Source organism: Sus scrofa, chromosome 13, assembly GCF_054392235.1.
Source record: "Sus scrofa isolate SSC_HxYL_T2T_F1_AM1 chromosome 13, Sscrofa_HxYL_maternal_Yorkshire_Landrace_v2.0, whole genome shotgun sequence".
Taxonomy (NCBI): Eukaryota; Metazoa; Chordata; class Mammalia; order Artiodactyla; family Suidae; genus Sus; species Sus scrofa.
Genome location: NC_139395.1, coordinates 150,715,255 through 150,735,736, shown reverse-complemented (window position 1 = coordinate 150,735,736; position 20,482 = coordinate 150,715,255). Strand labels below are relative to the sequence as shown.

The window sequence follows — 20,482 nt, the reverse complement described above, 5'->3', positions numbered from 1 at the left end:
CCTATCCCAACTGGATTAGGCAAATGTTCAAAAACCAGGACTGTAGCAGTGTGCCTGACATGCCTTCTTAGACTCCCTGGAGACTATGAAGTGACCCATGGCAGAACATGATGTTCTATAAAGGTTTTTTTATATTACTCAATGAATTTATTACATTATAAAGTTTTTTCCCCTGTAAGTTCAACCTCCTCCTCTGAAAGGTATGTTATAGGAAATGGTTGTGATAGAAGAGACACTTCACCAAATGCAAAAAATGTTTATATTGAGGTGGTAAGATTCTGGATGCTTTTTTCTTGTTTTTGTTGCCTCCATGCATTTTACCTTTTCCACAGTTGATTGGAATGGTCAGAAATAAATAAAAAATACTTTTGGAAGCAAGAACGGGCCAGTGGTCTCCAAACTCCTTTGATTAGATTAGACACCTTCAATAAAGTATTTTTGAACTTGCAACCCTCTATATATGCATCTGTATTAGTTTGCAAATTTTATATACACATTCTGCCATCACTAATAATCTCAAAACTCACTGTGCCCTTAGGGTGAAGCTTCAGTTTTTCATGAGAAATAGTTCCATGTTTTAAATGTGTAGTTCCATATTTCAAATAGTCTTCTCGATAATTATTGCTGATTTTTTGGTTCTGGTTTCTTGACAGATCTGATTCGATTGTCACTGTTTTTTTACCCCATAGTGTGGCTGCCAAAGGGTTCAAAGTTCTCTTGTGCTTTCATGATTAGTATTCTCTTCAAACTGCAGTTTCTTTGAGCAACCTTGTTAAGCCACATATTTTGGGGGCAGGTTAGCTTTGTTAAAACTAGAGAGTAGGTAAGTCCATTTAACTGGGCACTTGAAAAGAGCACTAATTTGCAATATACTGAAAGCCACGGGACACGTGTTCCTGTCAGTGCCTCTGCATTGAGGTCCTTGCACCGTCCATGAGCTCTCCCGCCCCACACCATCACCATGTGGTCCGAGTGACACTCCGCCATGAATATGCTAGGGAAAGTCCAGGGAAACGTTACAGCTTTCCTCTTGGTTTGATAAAATACATGTGCATATGATATATATGCACATACATATACTTATTTATATGTAGAGGATTTTTTTCTCTGTTATGAAAGGATAATCTTGGGTATCCCTTGGGGTAGACATACCTACCCTGATGATTACTAGAAATGACACCAAGGAAGATACAAGGGGCTTTATGAAAAAATGGGCTCAGTTAAGACCTTTCTTTTAAATTTCTGACTTGATCATTACAATCAAAGTTTGTTCAGTGCACCTGAAAATTAATCTGCATAATCAACCTGAGTAAGGAATGGAAAGCCTACCATAAATCTGTGGGGTTTGCCTTAGGATAAGTTGGGACCAGGCTGGCTGGGAAAAAAATGACCTTCAAGGAGGAAAATTCTGCCTAGAAGAAAGAAAGCTGATGGTAATTTACTAGTGGTCTCACCTCTGCAGTTGGTTGTATGCGGAGGCCCTTATTAGCATTTTAGACTTGAAAGAGATTGTTTAGTCAGCCTTTCACCTAATAGAAATTCAATTCGATAGACATTTAGTGAGCACCTACTATGTACCAAAAATTGTGTTGGGCATTGAGGATAAAACAAGCCCCTGCCATCAGGGGACTAGTTGGGAAGAACCACAGAAACAGAATCATCCTATAATGTGATCATTCTACGGCAGGGGAAGCCTCAGATTTGATGAGAACACTGAGACAAAAATACCAAGCTGTCAGGCTGTCCATGGAAGATTTCCCAATGAGATGACACCTGGAGGACAGGTAAAGGTTGGTGGCCAGGATGTGGCATCTCTGAAGGATGCCATCCAGCCTCCACCAGAACATCTCCAAAGCCTAGAAGCAAAGCTGGTGTCGGGGGAGGGGGATGAAGGGAGCTCTGGATCTCATTACTGTGTTGAGCCCAGTCTCCACCCTTCTACCCTTTGGTCCTGGTTCTGCTCTCCGGAAAAACAGAACGAATCTGTTCCCTCTTATTTGGCAGCCCTAAAAATATTTGCAAATGGTCATCATAGGCCTCTTTTCCTTTATCTGAAAAATGTTGAGATTGTGTAAGTTATTTCTGCTGTCTCCTCTGACTCTAAAACTTCGATAACCATGTCTCTTCATTGTCAGCCCTTCTCTGTGGGCCCTGTCTCCAATGCACTAACCTTTCTGGGTACGTCTCCCTCTCCTAGTTGCTTCCTGTTGGCAGGACCCTGGTTAACACACACCCGTCTTGCACACACCCCTGGGGAGCTGGGTGTCCAGGACACTGGCACTCTCCCCATGCAGCCCGGGAGATGGGGGCCTTTTCTATGACTTCATCACCTGCCTTGTTGAGGCTTGTGCCCCCTTAAAAGCCCCTGGTTATTTTCTCAAGGTAAATGTTTCCAATATACTGACTTTTTAAAAACTTAAATGAAAGCTTTTTATATATATTTTCCTCTCAAATTTTACCCTTTTTGGGGGGCCCAATTCTTCAGTCTATCAAAATTAATTTAATTTATTATAGAAGTAATTTCAATTTTTCAGCATTGGCCAGGCCAGGTGCTTCACTGGAAGTGCTCCTCTGGTGACGCAGGGCCATCAGTCTGCACAGTCGTTCAAAGGGCCACAGCCTCTTCTGGTTGGATTTCATAACCCTTTCTCCAGCCTTGCTGTTCTCCATGCTTGCATTCCTCAGATCCAGTAACATAGTAACTATATCAGGAAAGAAAATCAGATCTGTTTGAGATCCATCTCTGTGGGTTCCTCCTAGGGATCCCTGTAGCATTTTTTAAATGTACCCCAGGGTTTTGGAAAGGAAATGAAGAATAAATACAATAAAGTAAACCAACATCCTCACAAGATATTTCATTATGAAATATCTAGACTTTAAGGATTGTTCACAGAGCTTTCGTAATCAGGCAAGTCACTTGTTTTTGGTAAAATATCAGAGATCCCCTGATGGGAACTTTCAGATCATTCTGTAATGGGGTAAGTATGGGACTGAAGTCAAGTGACATTGTCAAGGTTCAGATGCTCTCTGCTTCTCATTTCTGGTAAAGATGCATGGAACTCAGTAGAAGGAAACAGTGTAAAGCTCTAGCTTTCACAGGAGAAAACTCAGTCTGAGACCTGACTACTGACGAGTTCTAGAATGGATGAACGATACATGTCCTCGAAGCTCTTCAACAGAGGGGGGGATCTTTTAATAACATCATAAATTCCTACAAGTCTCACACTGATTAAGAGACAGAGATATGGACAAAATAAACACTCAAGATTCCCTCAAGATCAGTCATAATTATATCAAAGATCTATTTTAATCATAATGAGAATGAAAAAAAAAACATGATCATAAAAGAACTTGATCATAAAAATTGTGTTCAGTCATCCAGATTATCCAATTGAACTAGAAAGCAGCAGTTGAGACTCATCAGTTAGTGTCACAATATGTTCTTACTTTTTTTTTTTTTTTGCCAAAAATCAAAAAAAAAACACCTGAGCAGATTCCTTCACCACTAAGTCCTTTTCCAGAACACTCTTGCAGTATCCTCAGAGGTCTTCATATAGCTACATAAATAAATATTTTAACTTGTTAGACAGGTTGCATATATATTTCTAAAACAAAAGGAAATCCTATGCTATACTTTTAAAAAATTTTCTGTATTAGAGTTCACTCATCATTTTATAAATTGATAAACATAAAAGAATTTAACACTAGACTAGACAAGAAGAGTAAATTTAGCTTATGTTAGCTTTATAGTGATAACCTACATCAACATATATACCAATTATAGATAAAATAGCCCTTTCCATGCCATGAGGCTGTTTCTTTAGCTACAATATGTCTTTCCCTGTCAGCCAGCACTTGTAGGTCAGTGGCGCATATTTAGCTTTCACTTTTCTCATCTTAATATGAATAATGACATTATAAAACAGAAAGATGTTCATTTGCAATTGACAGCTCCTGTGTTTCAGAGCATCTTACCACAGTGAAATCCTTGGACCCTTCCTCCCCACTGTGAGGTGAAATGGGATTGGACCTTAAGGTACATAGCATAAGTGTATACCCTTGCTGAGAGGCAAAGGTATAGTGCAGTCAGTGAGTATGCAGCATTTTGAGTTAGACTGCCTGGGTTTGAAACCAGCTTCGCCAACTTTACTAATTGTGTGATTTTAGGCAAGTTACTCACTTGGTTTCCTCATCTGAGAAGTATGAGAATAATAATTCCCAGCCCAGAGGGTTATTAAGGACTTAATGAGTTAACACAGAACATTTTTAGCAAAGCTTCTAGCACTTAAAATATGCTTAATACATTGTGGTCAGCATTATTATTTTTTAATGATGATTTTTATTTTTTCCGTTATACCTGCTTTACAGTGTTCTGTCAATTTTCTACTGTACGGCACGTTGACCAGTCACACATACATGTATATATTCTTTTTTCTCACATTATCATGCTCCATCATAAGTGACTAGATATAGTTCCCAGTGCTATACAGCAGGATCTCATTACTTATCCATTCCAAAGGCAATAGTTTGCATCTATAATAATAAAATACCTAAATAATATATACATACATATACACATGTATATATATATTTGCTTCCAGATTTTAAGCAAACCTCCCATATTATTCTCCTCCATTGTTTTTCTCTGATTTTGTTGCCCAGTCATATTAGGCAATCCCTGAGCATTCATATAACTGCTGTGACAGCCACAGGCATTTGCTCTTGCCATACAGAGAATGTTCCCAGACAGAGGGCAGGTTACACCTCTCCTTGCTACAGCTTTTGCCCCAGTATTCACACCCCAATGCCAGATTACGGATGTGTCTCCTGTTCATGGCAAAGGCCCCTGGGGGACCAGAGAATTCTAGACAGGTTAACATGACCTTTATACTGAGTATAAATACTCAGAGTCAATTTTTTAAAATTACCAAACTCTTAAACAAAAAGGCTGCATGTTTTTTTGAAAGGGTAAATTATTCCTGGCATTATATAATGCCACAAGCACACAATTTATTGATCTCTTCAAAGCACATGATTTATTTAAAAGGTTCATATGAAGTGAAGAAAATGGAGTTATCATGAATTTGTAGGGGGGTTTTAGAAAAGAAAACCAGGGAACTGCTAAATGGGTACTTCTCTGAAGTGAGGAAAATGAAAACTATCCCCTGAAATTAATTCTTGGGCCAGCACTTTTGACATGAGGTTAAGGAGGTTAAGAGCCCTGGCCTTTGTAGTTGAACGCTCAGCTCTGCCATCATTTCTGAGAGCCTGGGGGCCAAGGGTCTGACTTCTCTGTGTCTTCCTTTCCTCTGAGAGTTGCTAGGAGGATTAAATAAAAGAAAATCAAATGCTTAACACTGACTGTCCCATGATAAATGCACAGTTCAGGGTAGAATGTCTTTTTTTTTAATCAAGATTGTCATCTTCATTATGATCAGCAGCATCTAAAAGTGATCTGAAGAAGAGGACTTCCAACTTTGCAGTTGATAATAAAGAGCTAAGTTGATGGGATGAGACAGACCAGAGGAAGTGGGAAGAGAAGGGACTGGTGCATTCTGTTTCAGGCAGGTACCCTTGGGGATGAGGGGGCCAAAGTATTCTCTACAGAGAACTACTAGAAGGGACCCAGAAGGAGGGAGGAGCCAATGAAGAGGGCTCCCTGAGAACAGAGCCCAAGGCCATTGCTAAACCAAGTCCCTTGGGACAGTTTTTGGCCACAGTATACTGGATTCAGTGAATCTCATCTGGCAGACAAGTCTTGGGCTTCTTTCTGAAGTGTCTTCCCATGTCCCACTGCCTCTTATCCCATCTAAATTCCTGTTTAGCTCCTCCTCTGATTTCCCTTATGCCTGTGGCTCTGGAGTAGATAATTGCTAAAATAGAAATACTGCCAATGCGTCTCGCAAAAAGGTCATCATATCCTAACACTCCAATTAATTCAGAAGAAGGAGGCAGAGAGAGGCCACCAGAGCCAAGAGAGGAACCAAGTGAGCCAGAAGCTGAGATGGGGCTAATGGAATGGAAGGAGAAAGCAAAAGAGGCCAGAACAAATTCTTCCAGGTTTCTTTTCCAAATGGAGTTAGATCACCAGATTAATTCCCCAGGCAGGTTTTTCTTTTCATGGTCTTGTCTCTGTATTAGCCCACCAGCCCGTGTCCTCTGTTATGAGATAAGCCGGGGAAAACATCAGGGTTTGGGGGTTGTCTTGAAGCTCTTCATACGAGAAGGTTGACTTTGAAGAGAAATGAGGACCTGAGTAGATGGGAGGAGGGACAAGGAATTTCAGGGCTGCTGGGTTAGGGAAGGTGGCTGGAGATTGCAGAGCCACCCCTCAGGGACCGGAAGCAAACCAGCTGACTGGTTCATGCAACACAAGACCAGGAGAAGAGCCTCGAAAGTTCTTTTCATTAGCAGTAAAGTAAGTTTCAGGCTTGAAAACAAATTTTTTCTTAAAAGAAAAAAAATGACCCCTGCTCTGGGCCAGCCTTGTGCCCCAGAAAGAAAGTGAAGAGGAGGAGCCCAATAACAGAGTATTCCTTGAGGAAACAGAAAATACTCAGGAAAGAAAACAAACTCCAGAAAACATTAGACATACGCAAATCAGACTATTTCAGGGCTCTGCGCATCAGTGCTTGGGGTGATCGGAAAGAGAGTCAAACATGGAGAGAGTAAAGAGAGTGCAGACCCAGAGCATGAGCCTTGGAAGCCAGGACGTTGCATTGAGTAGCTTCTTGAGATTCTCATTCTTGAGGCTTCCTGACAGACTTGGGCCCTTTAACTGAATGGGGTTGGAGGGTACGGGTGGAGGAGCAGGGAGAAAGGAACATAGAAACACTAGATATAGAATCCTGAGCCTATTTCACACTTGGTTTAGATTCAGATCCCCAAGGTACCCAACCTCAGAGCCTCACTCTCCCAGCTAAAGCCCCTCACCTTTGCTCTGCCCTAAGCAGCACCCTAGACACCTGCCCTTCCACTTGGCAGACACAGGCATCGGGATCCCTCTGGGATCTTCCTGCAGCAAACAGCTTCTTCATAGACTTGGTTTCATGGAAACAAAACAAAAACTAATGTGTAAAGAAAAGGCAGGCTCTTCCTTTCATGCTTGTTATCTTTCATTCTTATTCCCCTTGAGTTTGTAGATAGGAAAATGGACTAAAAATTGTGTTTGGACTATTTTCAATATATGATCTGATAAACGACTTCTATCCAGCATGTATTAAGAGTTCTTGCAAACCTATAATCAAAAGATAGTCTAGTTTTTGAAAAATAAGCAAAAAAACTAGAAACTTTCTAAAAGAAGACATCAACAGTCAATAAGCATGTGAAAATACGCTCACTATCATGAGTCACCAGGGAAATACACCCTAAAGCCATACTAAGATATCACTTCACACCCGCTAGTGCTGAAATTAAATAGACCGGTAATACCAAATGATGGTGAGAAACTGGAACTTTCTTACATTTCCATTGGGACAGTGAAATTCTTCTTAGGAACATTAAATGGACACCTACCCTATGACCCTACAATTGCACTCCTTAAGTGACTCTTGAGAGAAATGAAAATCTGTATATCCACAGAAAGACTTATGCAAGAACTTTCACGCCAGCCTTATTCATGATAGCCAAACACTGGAAACGATCCAAGAGTTCATCAGCTAGAGAATGGATAAACCAATCATGGTATATATACCATGGAACAGTACTCAGCAGTAGCAAGAAGTGAACTGTTACACACAATACAGATGAATCTTCGATGAATCATATGAAAGTGTCCATACTGTAGGAGTACATTTGTGTGGAGTCTTAAGAATCTGTGATGTGGAGTTCCTGTTGTGGCTCCGTGGCTAACGAATCCGACTAGGAACCATGAGGTTGTGGGTTCCATCCCTGGCCTTGCTTAGTGGGTCAAGGATCCAGCATTGCTGTGAATTGTGGTGTAGGTCGCAGATGCGGCTTGGATCCTGCGTTGCTGTGGCTGTGGCGTAGACCGGCGGCTACAGCTTCGATTAGACTCCTCCTAGTATATGCCGCGGGAGCGGCCCTAGAAATGGCAAAAAGACAAAAAAAAAAAAAAAGAATCTGTGATGTTAGAAATCAGAAAATGGTATCTGAGATGGGGGCTGGGGGGAACAGGAACTACCTGGAAAGGGTGACTCCCTAGGGTGATAGAAAGCTCTTATATTTTGTGTTTGGTGATGGTTACGTGGCTATATAAAATTGTCGAAATCCACAGAACTGAATACTTGAAATAATGTGTATCCTGTATGTAAATTATACTTCAACTTTTTTTTTTTTTACCACAGGAAGGAAAAATATAAATTTATAGGCCTAGTCTATAAAGGCCCATTCTTCCTATAAATTGTCCCCTATAAATTTTAAGTAAATTATCTCTCTTATTTTTCTCAGTTTAACTCCTATCTCTAGCTAGAGAATGAAATGCTTTTCAAAGATGGGATACAACAAAAACCTGTTTGCCTGTCAACCTGCTGATTCCCAGACCCCTAAGGACGCTCCACAATAAGTAGATACTAGGCTTTCGGGCTGAGCTCAGTAGATCCCTTGGTTGACCTGCAAAGAGGTGGGGGCATGAGGTGAGAACCCATGATGGTGAAGGTAATATGTTTACAGTTCCCCTATTTCTGTTTCAAAGAGAGCAACTACATTGTTAATGGAGAAAATTCTTACTGTTAAGACGAGAATGGAATCCTAGACCTCAGGAGGAAGGGCTTGCCTTTCCCATCCTGGTCTGTATGGCTATAGACCCTACAGCATAGGATGTAACCACACCATCTCCTAGTTGCATAAAGCTGGTCTTTCCGCCACTTTGTCCCCTGATGCTCCTGGACAGCCGTGTTTGGAAACTGGGAAGGGTGTGCCACACATCAGCTGGGATGAGATCCAGCAGGATGAGAATCACTGAGCCGGGGCCCTGGACCGTGAGCTTAGGTTGCCCGGGCCATACCCTAACTCTGTGATCTGGGGTGAGGCTTCCATTGCTTCTTCCCAGAAAAGAAGGTGACAGTACCATTGTGCCATTCTGTACCATAACTGCAGGTGCCATTGCCTTCAGAGGGCTACCACGGGGGAGCATGTGATGACAGACCTGAAAAGTTGTTCTTTGATTCATATATCAGATGGAATTATTACCCAGTTTAGGACTTTTGAGTTCCTACACTGTGGATGATGGCAGCAATTGTGAAGGAAGTATAGGATTCATTCTCTATGTGGAGGCGCATTTTTGAAAGTAAATGAGGGCAAGTGATGTGAGTGAAGGTGTAGAGCAATAACCAATTAGCAGTTTCATATTAGGGCAAGTTTCCCTTCATTACATGCTTCAGTCTCCATTTGAATCATCCGTGCCTTTCTATAAAGTATACTCTGTTTGGCTTTCTAGAGGTAAGCTATACATTTACATCTTGTTAGTCACCATTTCAGGTATCAAATTTTGTCATAGAGAAAATCCTGTACAACAGAATGCAGGAACCGGATTGGGACCCCTGGGTTCAGTGGATACGGGCTCTGATTGTGTAACCTCAGGCTGTTCACTGGGCTTCTCCAGGCCTCTGGTTTCTGTTTCTTGAAAAGCATTTGACCCAGTGCTTAATTTCTGGGGCCCTCTCCAGCGATGAGATTTTTAGAACAACAGTTACGGTATGGTGAACAGAGTCTTTGCCGTCAGGAGGAAAACTGAATTATGTCCTCAGGTCATGCCCCTCAAGAGCAAGGTGAACTCTGGGCAAACCATTCCATCTGTATAAGTGAGTGTCAGCCTCCTTGTTTGTGAGATGGACTTGGAGATCTCCACCCTGCCTCCTGTCCAGGTCATTGGGGTGGGGAGGGGATGATACGGAGCATGCGAAAACCTTCTAAACCATTCTTCTTCCTGTAAGTGTTTGCTGTTGCTGTAGACACTGAAATGCAGGGTAAACACTTTTAAAGGCATGCTTTTGTGGGCATGTGGCACCATTGCTTAAACTAGGAGTCAAGAAAGAGATGCAAAGCAGAGACGGATACAAGGGTTGGATTAGTTAATCTGGCTTGGAATCGGTGAACTTCCACCTAGTAGCCTTTCGTGGACCAGGAGCCTGCACTGATGGTGGTTTCCCCACAGGTGACGGCAGAGCTGGACGCCTGGAATGAGGACTTGCTTCGGCAGATGAATGACTTCAACACAGAGGATTTGACACTGGCGGAGCAGCGGCTGCAGCGCCACACAGAACGGAAGCTGGCCATGAACAACATGACCTTCGAGGTCATCCAGCAGGGCCAGGATCTGCATCAGTACATCATGGAGGTCCAGGCCTCAGGTAGTCCACCTGTCCCGTGCTCTTGCTTCCAGTGGGGAGATGATGAAGTCAAGAACACCAGCCTGACTCCAGCAAGCACTTCTACTCCACTCCTTCATTCTCTTCTCGCAGAGATTTTTGCCCCCTTTTTAAAGAAAAAGAAACCAAAGCAAGGGAGCTGAAATTGCTTGCCTGGGGTTGCCAAGTTAGGCTATGATAAAGACAGGAATAGAGCCAGGTTCTCCTGTGCAGAGAATGGAAAAAGCCAATGATGGAACTTAGCACAGATGCAAAAACATGGTGGTCTAGAGAAACTCACCAGGTGGGCCTCGAAAGCAGTCAGCCATCCTTGCGCGTTGTCTTCACATGTATAGACATTGCTGTTCCAACCCCGTCCCCTGCACACACTCTCCTGCCTGGTCCTCCACCCTCAGGGCCGGCTCCTCATCTCTAGTTCATGCCTCTCACACTCATTTTTCTTATCACTGGTCTATGCCTGAGTATAAGAAGTACGGATAAAATTTATGTCAAGGTCATATAATTTTATAACTTCTCAAAAACACACGGCCAAGTTATCCAGACTTGACTTCTTTTCCTGCTCAGGATTTATTCACTATTTAACCAACAAATGCATGAGCTCTTACCGTGACACCTGCCAATTTCCAAAACAGCCTTTGATGTTAGAACTGAAGAGAGCCTTAGCAGTCCCCTAGTCCAGGTGGTCCAGAAAAAGAGAAGTCCCTGGCCTGGGCTCACATCGTGGAGTGCCAGAACCTGGGTCTCCACACCCCCACCCGCCCTGGGTCCTCCAAGAGGAGGCAGACAGGGCTCAGGCCATCAACACTTTAAAACACAGTTGGTGCCATGGGTGCGGCCCTAAAAAGCAAAAAAAAAAAAGCGCACAGTTGGTATATGTCCCTGTTGGTTGTAAAGGACATTTAGAATCATCGAATTTGACTTTAACTCCTAGAATAAGGCCCGTCTCTCGAATGTCCTAGTTTACATTCAGGGGTGCCGCCTGCCTATCTTTGGGAAAGGCCACACCAGGTTGAGTGATGGGTTATCAGTGCAATGCGATAGCCCAATGACATAACAAAATCCCAGCTTTGGAAAAACATGTTCACAGGTGGGAATGCAGCAATGAGGAGATGGAACAGCCAGTGACACTGCATAATCCAGCTTTTATTGTGTAATGTCTGGGCTTATTGGGCCTTTGTTCCTGTTCTCTTTGACAAAGGATGACTATTTTTTTCAAAACTTTCTCATTAGAAATCAGTAGTTCAAGCCTGCTTTTCACCTTGTTAGCCTGGCATGTGGACCACGAAGAAAAGGCCATGGCACTTAATCTGTTGTCTCAGGTCCAGAAGTTCAGAAATGTGGTTAGCCCCAGCGTTTTTTAAAATAATTAGACTGTTATTCAGGATAATTCATGTCACAATTATATTAATAAGACATTCTGAGGCTCTCTATGCAAAACAAAACAGAACAAAAACAAAAACAAAAGAACTTGCCTTTAAGGTACTGTGTTTCTTTTAATGACCTGAAAGAAGATAAACCAGCCTTCAAGAGGAACTTCTTTTCTAACCAGAGGCAATCTAATAAATTCTGTCTACTTCTTATGCTCCTACAAAATCAGCAGAATCTTTCCTTAATTTTTTTTTTTGGTCTTTTTGTTGTTTTAGGCCCGCGCCCATGGCAAATGGAGGTTCCCAGGCTAGGGGTGACTCAGAGCTGCAGCCACTGGCCTACAGCACAGCCACAGCAATGCTGGATCTGAGCTGCATCTGCAACCTATACCACAGCTCACAGCAACACCAGATCCTTAAGCCACTGAGTAAGGCGAGAGGTGGAACCCACATCCTCATGGATGTTAGTGGGGTTCGTTAACTGCTGAGCCATGACAGGAACGCCCTTTCCTTCAGTTTTCATTTGTGTTGTGAACAGACTGTAGCTGCTTGTGAGCCCCAGGCCTGCAGGGTGCAGACCTTGCTCCACGCAGCTCCAAGAAGGGCCCTTCATTCACATCGCAGTCTCTCTGAGGTTTGTTTTTAAAATGGCAGTGCTAGACACTCTGATATAACACCTCTGAATGGGACTTGGGTATCAGAAAAAGCTCCTCAGATGATGCAATCATGCAGACAGGGCTGAAAACTTCTGCTTTTCATCATGACAGTTACATCACAGCAGTTGATGTCTATGACATGCCCTAGAACAGTGACTTCCAAATGTGGCCCCCAGATCAGCAGCAGCATCATCACCTAAGAATTTGTTAGAAATTGTAAGTCCAAGGGCCCACCACTAGAATATGCCACATCAGAATCACTTATGGGTGAGGCCTGACAACCTGTTTCAGTAAGCCCTCCAGACAATTCTGATGCACTGATCTAGGACCACTGACCTGGGACCTACTTAAAGTATGGGCCCTTGTCCAGCAGCATCAGCCTCACAAGAAAGCTGATTAGAAAGGCAGAATCCCAGACTTAGGAAGCTGAATCTGCATTTTTAACAAAATCTCCAGGTAAATCATGTGCATGTAAAATCTAAGAAGCAGAGCTCCTGGCCACGGCTGTACACTTTTAAGGCCTTGTTAGAGGTGGAAGAATGGTGGAGGATGCAGACACAGTACCTAGGAGAGTGGCTATGCAGAGATCCCCTGCAAGGATGCTCACCCCTCATTCCCTCATCCCTCAGTACTGATGTGTCTGGCAGGTTGGAGAGCCTCGTCTGCCTGAAAGCCTGCGGCACTTAGGACCAGGGCAATCTTAAGCAAGTACACCTCTGTCCAAGAGCCAGGTATCCTTGGTAACAGAAAGTCTGCCGGGAGCTTGCAGTCCCTGAAGACTGGCTGTGCTTGGCCGCCACCTTAACCATGATGGCTGAGTGGGTGACAACACCCCAGGCAGATGGGCTGCTCACCCCCGTAATATCCTGTTCTAGGAATGAGCTTTGTCAGAAGAGCTTTGATTGGCCTCTTCAGCCCTCTCTGCTGGGACTGGCTGTTCCTCTGTTCCTCCTCAGCTAGCTGTTCCATCTGGCATAGCCTAGGAGGCTGCAGGGGAATGATTCCAGTGCTCTCAGGGAAGCTCACTCTGTCTGCTGCCATCTCTGTCCTGCAAAGGAGGCATCGATCACATCTCTCAGGCTTGAGGGGAAGGAGGGCATGTCACACCAGAGCTGAGGCTGGGGGTGGAGGTTCTTGGTGGACCTGGAGTGGGTCTGGCCCAGGACTTAAGTGGCTGAGGAATGCAGGACTTCAGAGACACAGGACTGAGGCATAAATATAAGGCATGTCTTGTATGTCTAGTGAACTGTATTTGAGCCAGAGGTAAAACGAACCATTATCTCAGAAAAAGGACAGTTAGCAAAATTAAGAATTTGGTTGCTATTCAGCCCTCCAAGCTAAATTAACTAAGGGCTTATGCTTTGATTTTTATAGGAGTAAATGGAAGTCAGGAATTTCCTGACACTTATTTTCAGATATGATGTTTGTAACATTCAGCCAGGTTCTACTAAGTCCACCTGATATACCAACAGCCCTAACCAAAGCAAAAGCCTTTGCTGAAATCAACATCAGCCTTAGGACTAGCTGGCAAAATAGGAACTATTTCTTCAGTTGCTCATTGCTTAGGGTTATCTATTTGGACCTCAAGTTGGGAAGTGGTAGGGTTTGCTGGAAAGAGTCAAGTTGGGGAAAAGACACTGGCTGACTTCAAGGTCCAGCTACACCACCACCAGGCAGTCTGATTTGGTTTTTTTTTTGGGGGGGGGTATTTATTTATTTATTTACTTTTTTTTAAGTTTTATTGAAGTTAATTTACAAGGCCATGGTAATTTCAACTCTGCAAGAAAGTGATGCAGTCATACATGTATACATCTCCATTCTCTCTCAGATTCTTTGCCCACATAGATTATCACAGAATACTGAGTAGAGTTCCCTGTTGGCCACTCCTTCCATATACCTCAGTGCAAGCAGTCTGACTTCGGAGGTCCCTATTCTTTCTCTTGAGACCTTAGTTTCTTCCTCTGTCTAATGTGGCAAGGTGGCCTTCCTTCCCAAAGTCCCCTCCAGCTCACTTGCCCTGATCCAGCCTCACTTCCCTGCTTGGTTATGCCCCAGGTCTTCTCCCTCATGTCATCTGACCCTGTGACTCTTACACACGACCTTAGGAATAAGACCGGAGCCACATGTTCTGCAGATATATTGCTTTTGTGGTCTAATCAAAGCATCACGTTCTCTCTTAATGCAAGGTTTATAGATGAAAACTCTTTGGAGCTTGTGGCAATGATGCTTAAAATTTACCGTGCCTGGGAAGAACCCAGCCACAGCATTTAAATTCTTAAATTAGGCTGTGAGGATCACTCCTCCCTGAACATAGAAGAGTACAGCCAGGAGAGAGAGAGAGAGAGACTTCCTGGTTTGGCATCCTGGCCACACTCCTCACTACCTGGGTGTCCCTGAGCCCATTACCCCATCTCCCTAAGCCTCGCCTTTCTCTGAAAAACAACAGTCACAGGAATTGGAACCACATAGAGCGGTTAAGGATGCAGTAGGGGGAACATAACCATGGGAAGAGCTCAGGGAAACTTGATAACTGTTGTCTGTAGTTATTGTCTAACTGAATTCTCTTGGGGTTATTCATGCCCCTATCGCTTCTCTGGCATGAGGGCAGGGCCCTCCTTCTTTATATTCCCAGCATCTGGCCAAGTGGCATGTAGCAAATGCACAATATTAAAGTTCACTGAATTAATCAAGAATGAACATCAGTCTGGGGGGAACAGATGTAGGTCAAAATAATGGGCCACAAATCATTGTACTTGTGCCATAAACACAGAAATGGCCTGTGTTTCTCCAAAACGGGGTAAAGGAATGTGCATCTGAGAGCAAGAGAGAGAAACTGATATACAACAGTGGTTCTCAGCGTTACCACATATTTAGAATCACCTGGAGAGCGTCTTAAAAATACCCTGTCTGGGTCCCATCCCTCAGGGATTCTTAACTTAATTGGCCTGGAATGGGCCCAGATTTGTTAAACTTCCCAGGTGATTCTAATGTACACCCAGGGTTGAAAATACTGATCTAAAAACCTGATTAGAGGACTTGATCATTTCTAAACTGAGTGTTATATTGAGGGAGTGACACAGAAGGGGTGATGAAGGAGAGGGGAGGAGAAAAGTTGTTCTCTCTCCGAGGCAGACAGATATTTCGGGAACACACAAACACTTGAAAAACCCTTTCCGTGTGTGGGCAGCATAGGCGGGAACACCTAACTCTTACCCTAGACCACAGCACCTCTGTCCTTGAGGGAATCCAAGTGGAACCCTCGGCCTGGCAGCAGAGGAAAGCAGAGTAACACTTTAATATCAGCCATGTCCTTGAGCCCTAAGGAGTCGCAGTGCCGAGCATTGTGGTAACAGAGGGTAGCACAGGGTTATCTCTGTCACTGGTCGCTGACTGTTGTGCCATCTTACCCAGTGGTTCCCAATCTTGGTCGCATGTTGGAGTCACCCTGGGAGCTTTAAGACTACCTGATGCCTGGGTCCTACCCACAAAGATTCTGATGTTGTTGGTCTGGGCATAGCCAGGACACAGTGGCCTTTTAACATTCTCCAGGTGAATCTAATGGGAGCCAAAGTTGAGCGTGTTGGCTTAATAGCATCCAAATCACCATAATTTCTAATGATATACTTTGAGAAAGTTCACAGACACCTAATGGTAAGATTTTATGTTTACATTTTATATAAGCCTCTCAACAGTCCCATCAGTAATAAAGACTGTAATTTCCCCCAAGGGAAAGGAAAAAGTGGGGAAATGGATGTTTTTGAGCCTACGACATGCCAAGCACTGTGTATACCTTATCTGTTTTTGTCCTCACAACACCCCGAGCAGTCAGTGCTGGGATACCCATCTCACTCAGGCTCAGACAGAATGCGGAGCCCAGAGAGTCACTGTTAATAGGTTACAGAGCATGGATTCAAACCTAAGTCCGTCTGTCCCCAGGGCTCTCAGGTGGCCTGAGCTCTTCCCTAAAGAGCCCCATGTGTTCACTAAACAGGTATTTTTTAGGGTGTTATGAGTCAGGCACTGTGCTAGGTCCTAAAGATGCAAAGATGCATAAAACAGACATAGCCCTGGCCTCAGAGAACATGCATTCCTGTGAGAACACAGACGAGTTAGTAAGGAACTGACCTCAGTGGAGGTGTTGTGACGGAGGGATGTTTGCAGGACATTGTGGGGGCATATCAAAAAGAAATCCCAATACAATTTTCTTTAGCGAGACGGACAGACTGGTTCGTTATGAATATGTTTCACTACTTGATGGAAAGAACAAACACATGGCATCTCGAGCGAGCCCCCAAGGAAGACAGGCCTCTGATTAGATTGAGAGCAGTGACAAGACAAGAAAATGCTATTTGCTATTGATCGATGGTACTTACCAGTTGATGTATATTAGCTGGGACTCGTGTTGATGGGTTTGGGGCACCGGGAGAGAGAGGGGAGTTTCTGTTCTTCTAGGTGTGGCTGGAGTAACTCGTGTTCCTCCCATTCACTCCATCCACGACAGAATGAGTTGTTGAGGGGTGCAGAAATGCAACAGCACTGTCTTCACCCATTTTATTTCCTGTGTTCATCTCACACACACAAAAATCAAGCAAGATAGATGAAAACGAAGGGCTCGGATCTCAGGGCAGGCAGGGAGCCTGTTCTGTATGATGTTCTAGGCAGGTGGCTGGCCCCTTTGATGAGGTACCAGGGCTTAGAGAGCTCATTTGCATGTGATATGGCAGGGGTGAACCATGAGCTTCCCATAGAAGGCATTTTGCCCAAGCCCAGCATACTAAACACCAGAGATGCATGCAGAATGAAAACGAGCTGGAGAAAAGTCCTTCTTGTGGCTAGCAGTGGGAATCCACATCTGCAGGTGGATCTTAAATACATTTTTAGAAAGTAAACACAGAGGTCAAAGGTCAACCCACGACACCTAGCCCTGCAGAGGTAGAAATGTTTGTATTTCTTCTTATCGTTTTAATTTCAGTCAAGGAGATGCTCTGCCTCATCCTCTTGGTAACTGGAAATAGTAACTGGAGGGAGTTGACTGCCAAAAGAACAAGTCATTCTTTTCTCTCCCAGATATTTCAGGACCTGGGACTTGGAATTATGAAACTGCCAGAAAAAAAAATAATAAACATGAAGAGATCCTGAAATTAATACCATGTAACACTAGGGAAAAAAATTTCCCACTCTCCCATATTGTCCTTATGTAAAACACTATTTTTGCATCTAGAAATGAATTTCCCTAAGCGTGTACAGATTTTGCTTATACTCCCCCACTGTAACAGGCAGGTGTGTCGGTGGTGGCAGAGAGCATTTCTGGTGGTGTGAGTCAGAATGAGGGGGAAGTCTCCCAAAGGGGAATTGATTTCCTGTGGCCATACCTTGAGGTTGGCGAGCTCCTTTGAGTGTCATCCCTGTGGAAATACAATACCCTTTGTACCCTTTGGAAGTACTTATCTACTGGGCTTTTAGTCCAAACCCCATTGTTGGTTGAGATTCTGTTTGTCAGTATCAGGACCACAGCTGCACTGGGTCATAGATTCCAGGATGTGGACCCAAGGAAAGGATCTGGACAGAACTAAAAATCTGGGCTCAGGTAGAGTCAGGGATCAGGGGACAAGCAGACCAGAGTCAGGATTTTCCCAGAGCCAAGGATCCGAGCAAGGCTGAATTGGAAATAGCCGGACAAAAGAATCAGGAAATCATACAGTTACAACTTGCATGAAGTTGGAGACAGAAAGGAACCAAGAGGGCATGAATACAAGAAAGCAGAATTATAAGTTTAAGAGTCAGGAACCAGTAAAGCCTTAGGACTGAGCAAAGCATGCTTACTTTGATATAGTACAGATGCCTTATATGCATTATCTCATTCAAGCCTCCTAACCAGCCCCTAAGGTAGGTAGCTTATGAGGTAGGTTCATTATATAAAATCCTATCCAGTTTCACGGAGGGATGTGCAGAGGTTGGGAGGTGGGGTGCATGGGATGCTGCTAAAGGCTATTTCCAAATTCCAGTTTTCATATGCATATGGAAGGAAATGCAATCTTTACAGTACTCCTGGGTTTTTAATTGTTTACCTTTTGTTTAAATCAGGAATTGAGTTGATCTGTGAAAAAGACATTGATCTGGCAGCCCAGGTGCAAGAGCTATTGGAGTTTCTCCACGAGAAGCAGCATGAATTGGAGCTCAACGCGGAGCAGACCCATAAGCGGCTGGAGCAGTGCCTCCAACTGCGGCACCTCCAGGCCGAGGTCAAACAGGTGAGCTTGGCCCTCTGCCTTCAGCCTGGGCTTCCCAGAGGCTGAGTCTGGCCTGGGCCTACCCCTGGGACAGAGTATGGTATCCAGAGCCACAGAGGCAACCAAAACTTAGGAAATAGGTAAGTTAAGGAGTGGTGTATTAGTTTCTGAAAACTAGGCTATCTATTGGCCCTAGCAAGTAAATCTAATGGTGCAGTGGCTCAGACTACAAATGCGTCATTTCTCTGCCGTGTAACAATCTAAGGAGAGGATCTCTGTGCTTTTCCAAGTTGTCCTCAGTCACTGAATCCATTCTCTTCCTTTCTCTCCTCAATCCTGCACAGAGTTCATGAGAAATGCAAATCCTTTATCAATAAACATATTCAGGCTTTAGAGCTAGGTTGATTAATTTGGGGTCCCTATGCGTGTAGTACAGCCCCTGACATATAGTCAGTAATCAATAAGTGGGAGCCATCATTCTTTCCAATTGTGTGTGGTTCTTACCAGAAAATGCCACATGAAAGCCAGTTTTAAAAAGGAAGGAGTTCTTACCTGTATAAGACATGATACTAGCCATTTTACTAAAGACATCCCCATACCATTCCTAGGAATCACTAGGAACATACACACAGCGAACAAAGACACATTTAAAACATTCCACATATTTATATTATAAGCAGACTAAGTAGGAATCATTAGCAGAATGAATGGGGATTTCCTGTTTAGACAAAATGGGATTAAATAAATAGAACGTGATTAGAGTTCCATTTACGAAGTGCTACGTGCCTTTTAAACCTATCTCTTGATCAATCTTCGCAACCTATTTCTTGATCAATCTTCGCAACCATTCTCTGAAGCAGATATTACTCTCCTTACAGAGCAAGTCCCTGAAGCTTAGAAAGGTCACCAGACAAAGGTCGCACTGAGGGAAGAACTCGCCATCACCTTCCCCAGGTTCACGAGGGCTCCCCAGCAGGGCAGACCCCATAGCACTTCAGTGTTTGCTCTGTCTGCTCCAAACCCTCCCAAGGAACTCCAGCCCCCTGCTTCCCACCCAGAATATCCCAGCAGAGACACATCTTTCTTTTTATTTTATTTTTTTGGCTGCACCCACATCAGGCAGAAGTTTCCAAGCTAAGGGATCAAACCCGTGCCACAGCAGTGACAATGCCAGATCCTTAACCCACTGAGCCACCATCTTCCTCTTTTAAACATGTTTTTCTTATGTGCTGTGACTGATAGAGCTTTTAGATTTAAATATTAATTTAGCGCAAGAAACAAAAACATATTTTTACACTTGAATGTTATTCGTGATTTTTTCTGGGCCAAATTCTCAGTGACCTAATGAACTATAGCTTGATAAATAAAGAATGTATAAGTGCTCACCCTCCCCCAAAAAACATTTTATTTCATTATTGCCTAGACCTTTTATTCAGGGTATTCCCTGCTAGTGCCTATGTTTTAGTTATTATATGTTATAATGTGAAAAATTATCTTTTCTGCTCCCATCTCCTCCTCATTATGTTTGTGACTGAGATGAAAATGGAAATGAAATGCACTTTCATCCCCCAAGTATACATTCTGCTGGGGTGGTGATAGGTAGGTTGTCAAGTGGGGAAGTAGACCATCTATATATGGATCATTCAGGCTTGACTAATAACACGAATACATTCCCATTCAGTGTTTCATGAATTGGAGGATGAAAATTCTTCTGCGGGAGTGAGATAATTCTTTCTCCTTCTCTCCATCATCACAAGAATGACACATAGGACGACTGTAGTTCCACACAGTCCTGGATGGCTGGAGTCGGCCTTCAGGAAACCCATGAAGGCCTTCTCGAAGGACAGCGGCCCTTGGAGGCACCGAGGCACTGCTGCTTGGTTAAGCCACCATGCCTCATT

General features: G+C 43.6%; 1 protein-coding gene across 37 annotated transcripts in view; it reads left to right on the top strand.

Annotated features, from left to right (window-relative positions):
• The window catches only part of KALRN (kalirin RhoGEF kinase), a 695,174-nt gene that overhangs the window by 370,143 nt on the left and 304,549 nt on the right, over positions 1 to 20,482 (top strand). For all 37 annotated transcript variants that reach the window (XM_084990933.1, XM_084990932.1, XM_084990931.1 and 34 more), the window contains 2 exons: positions 10,115 to 10,310; positions 18,436 to 18,602. In XM_084990933.1, coding sequence (XP_084847059.1) covers positions 10,115 to 10,310; positions 18,436 to 18,602 — 363 coding nt within the window. The remainder of the gene's footprint in view (positions 1 to 10,114; positions 10,311 to 18,435; positions 18,603 to 20,482) is intronic.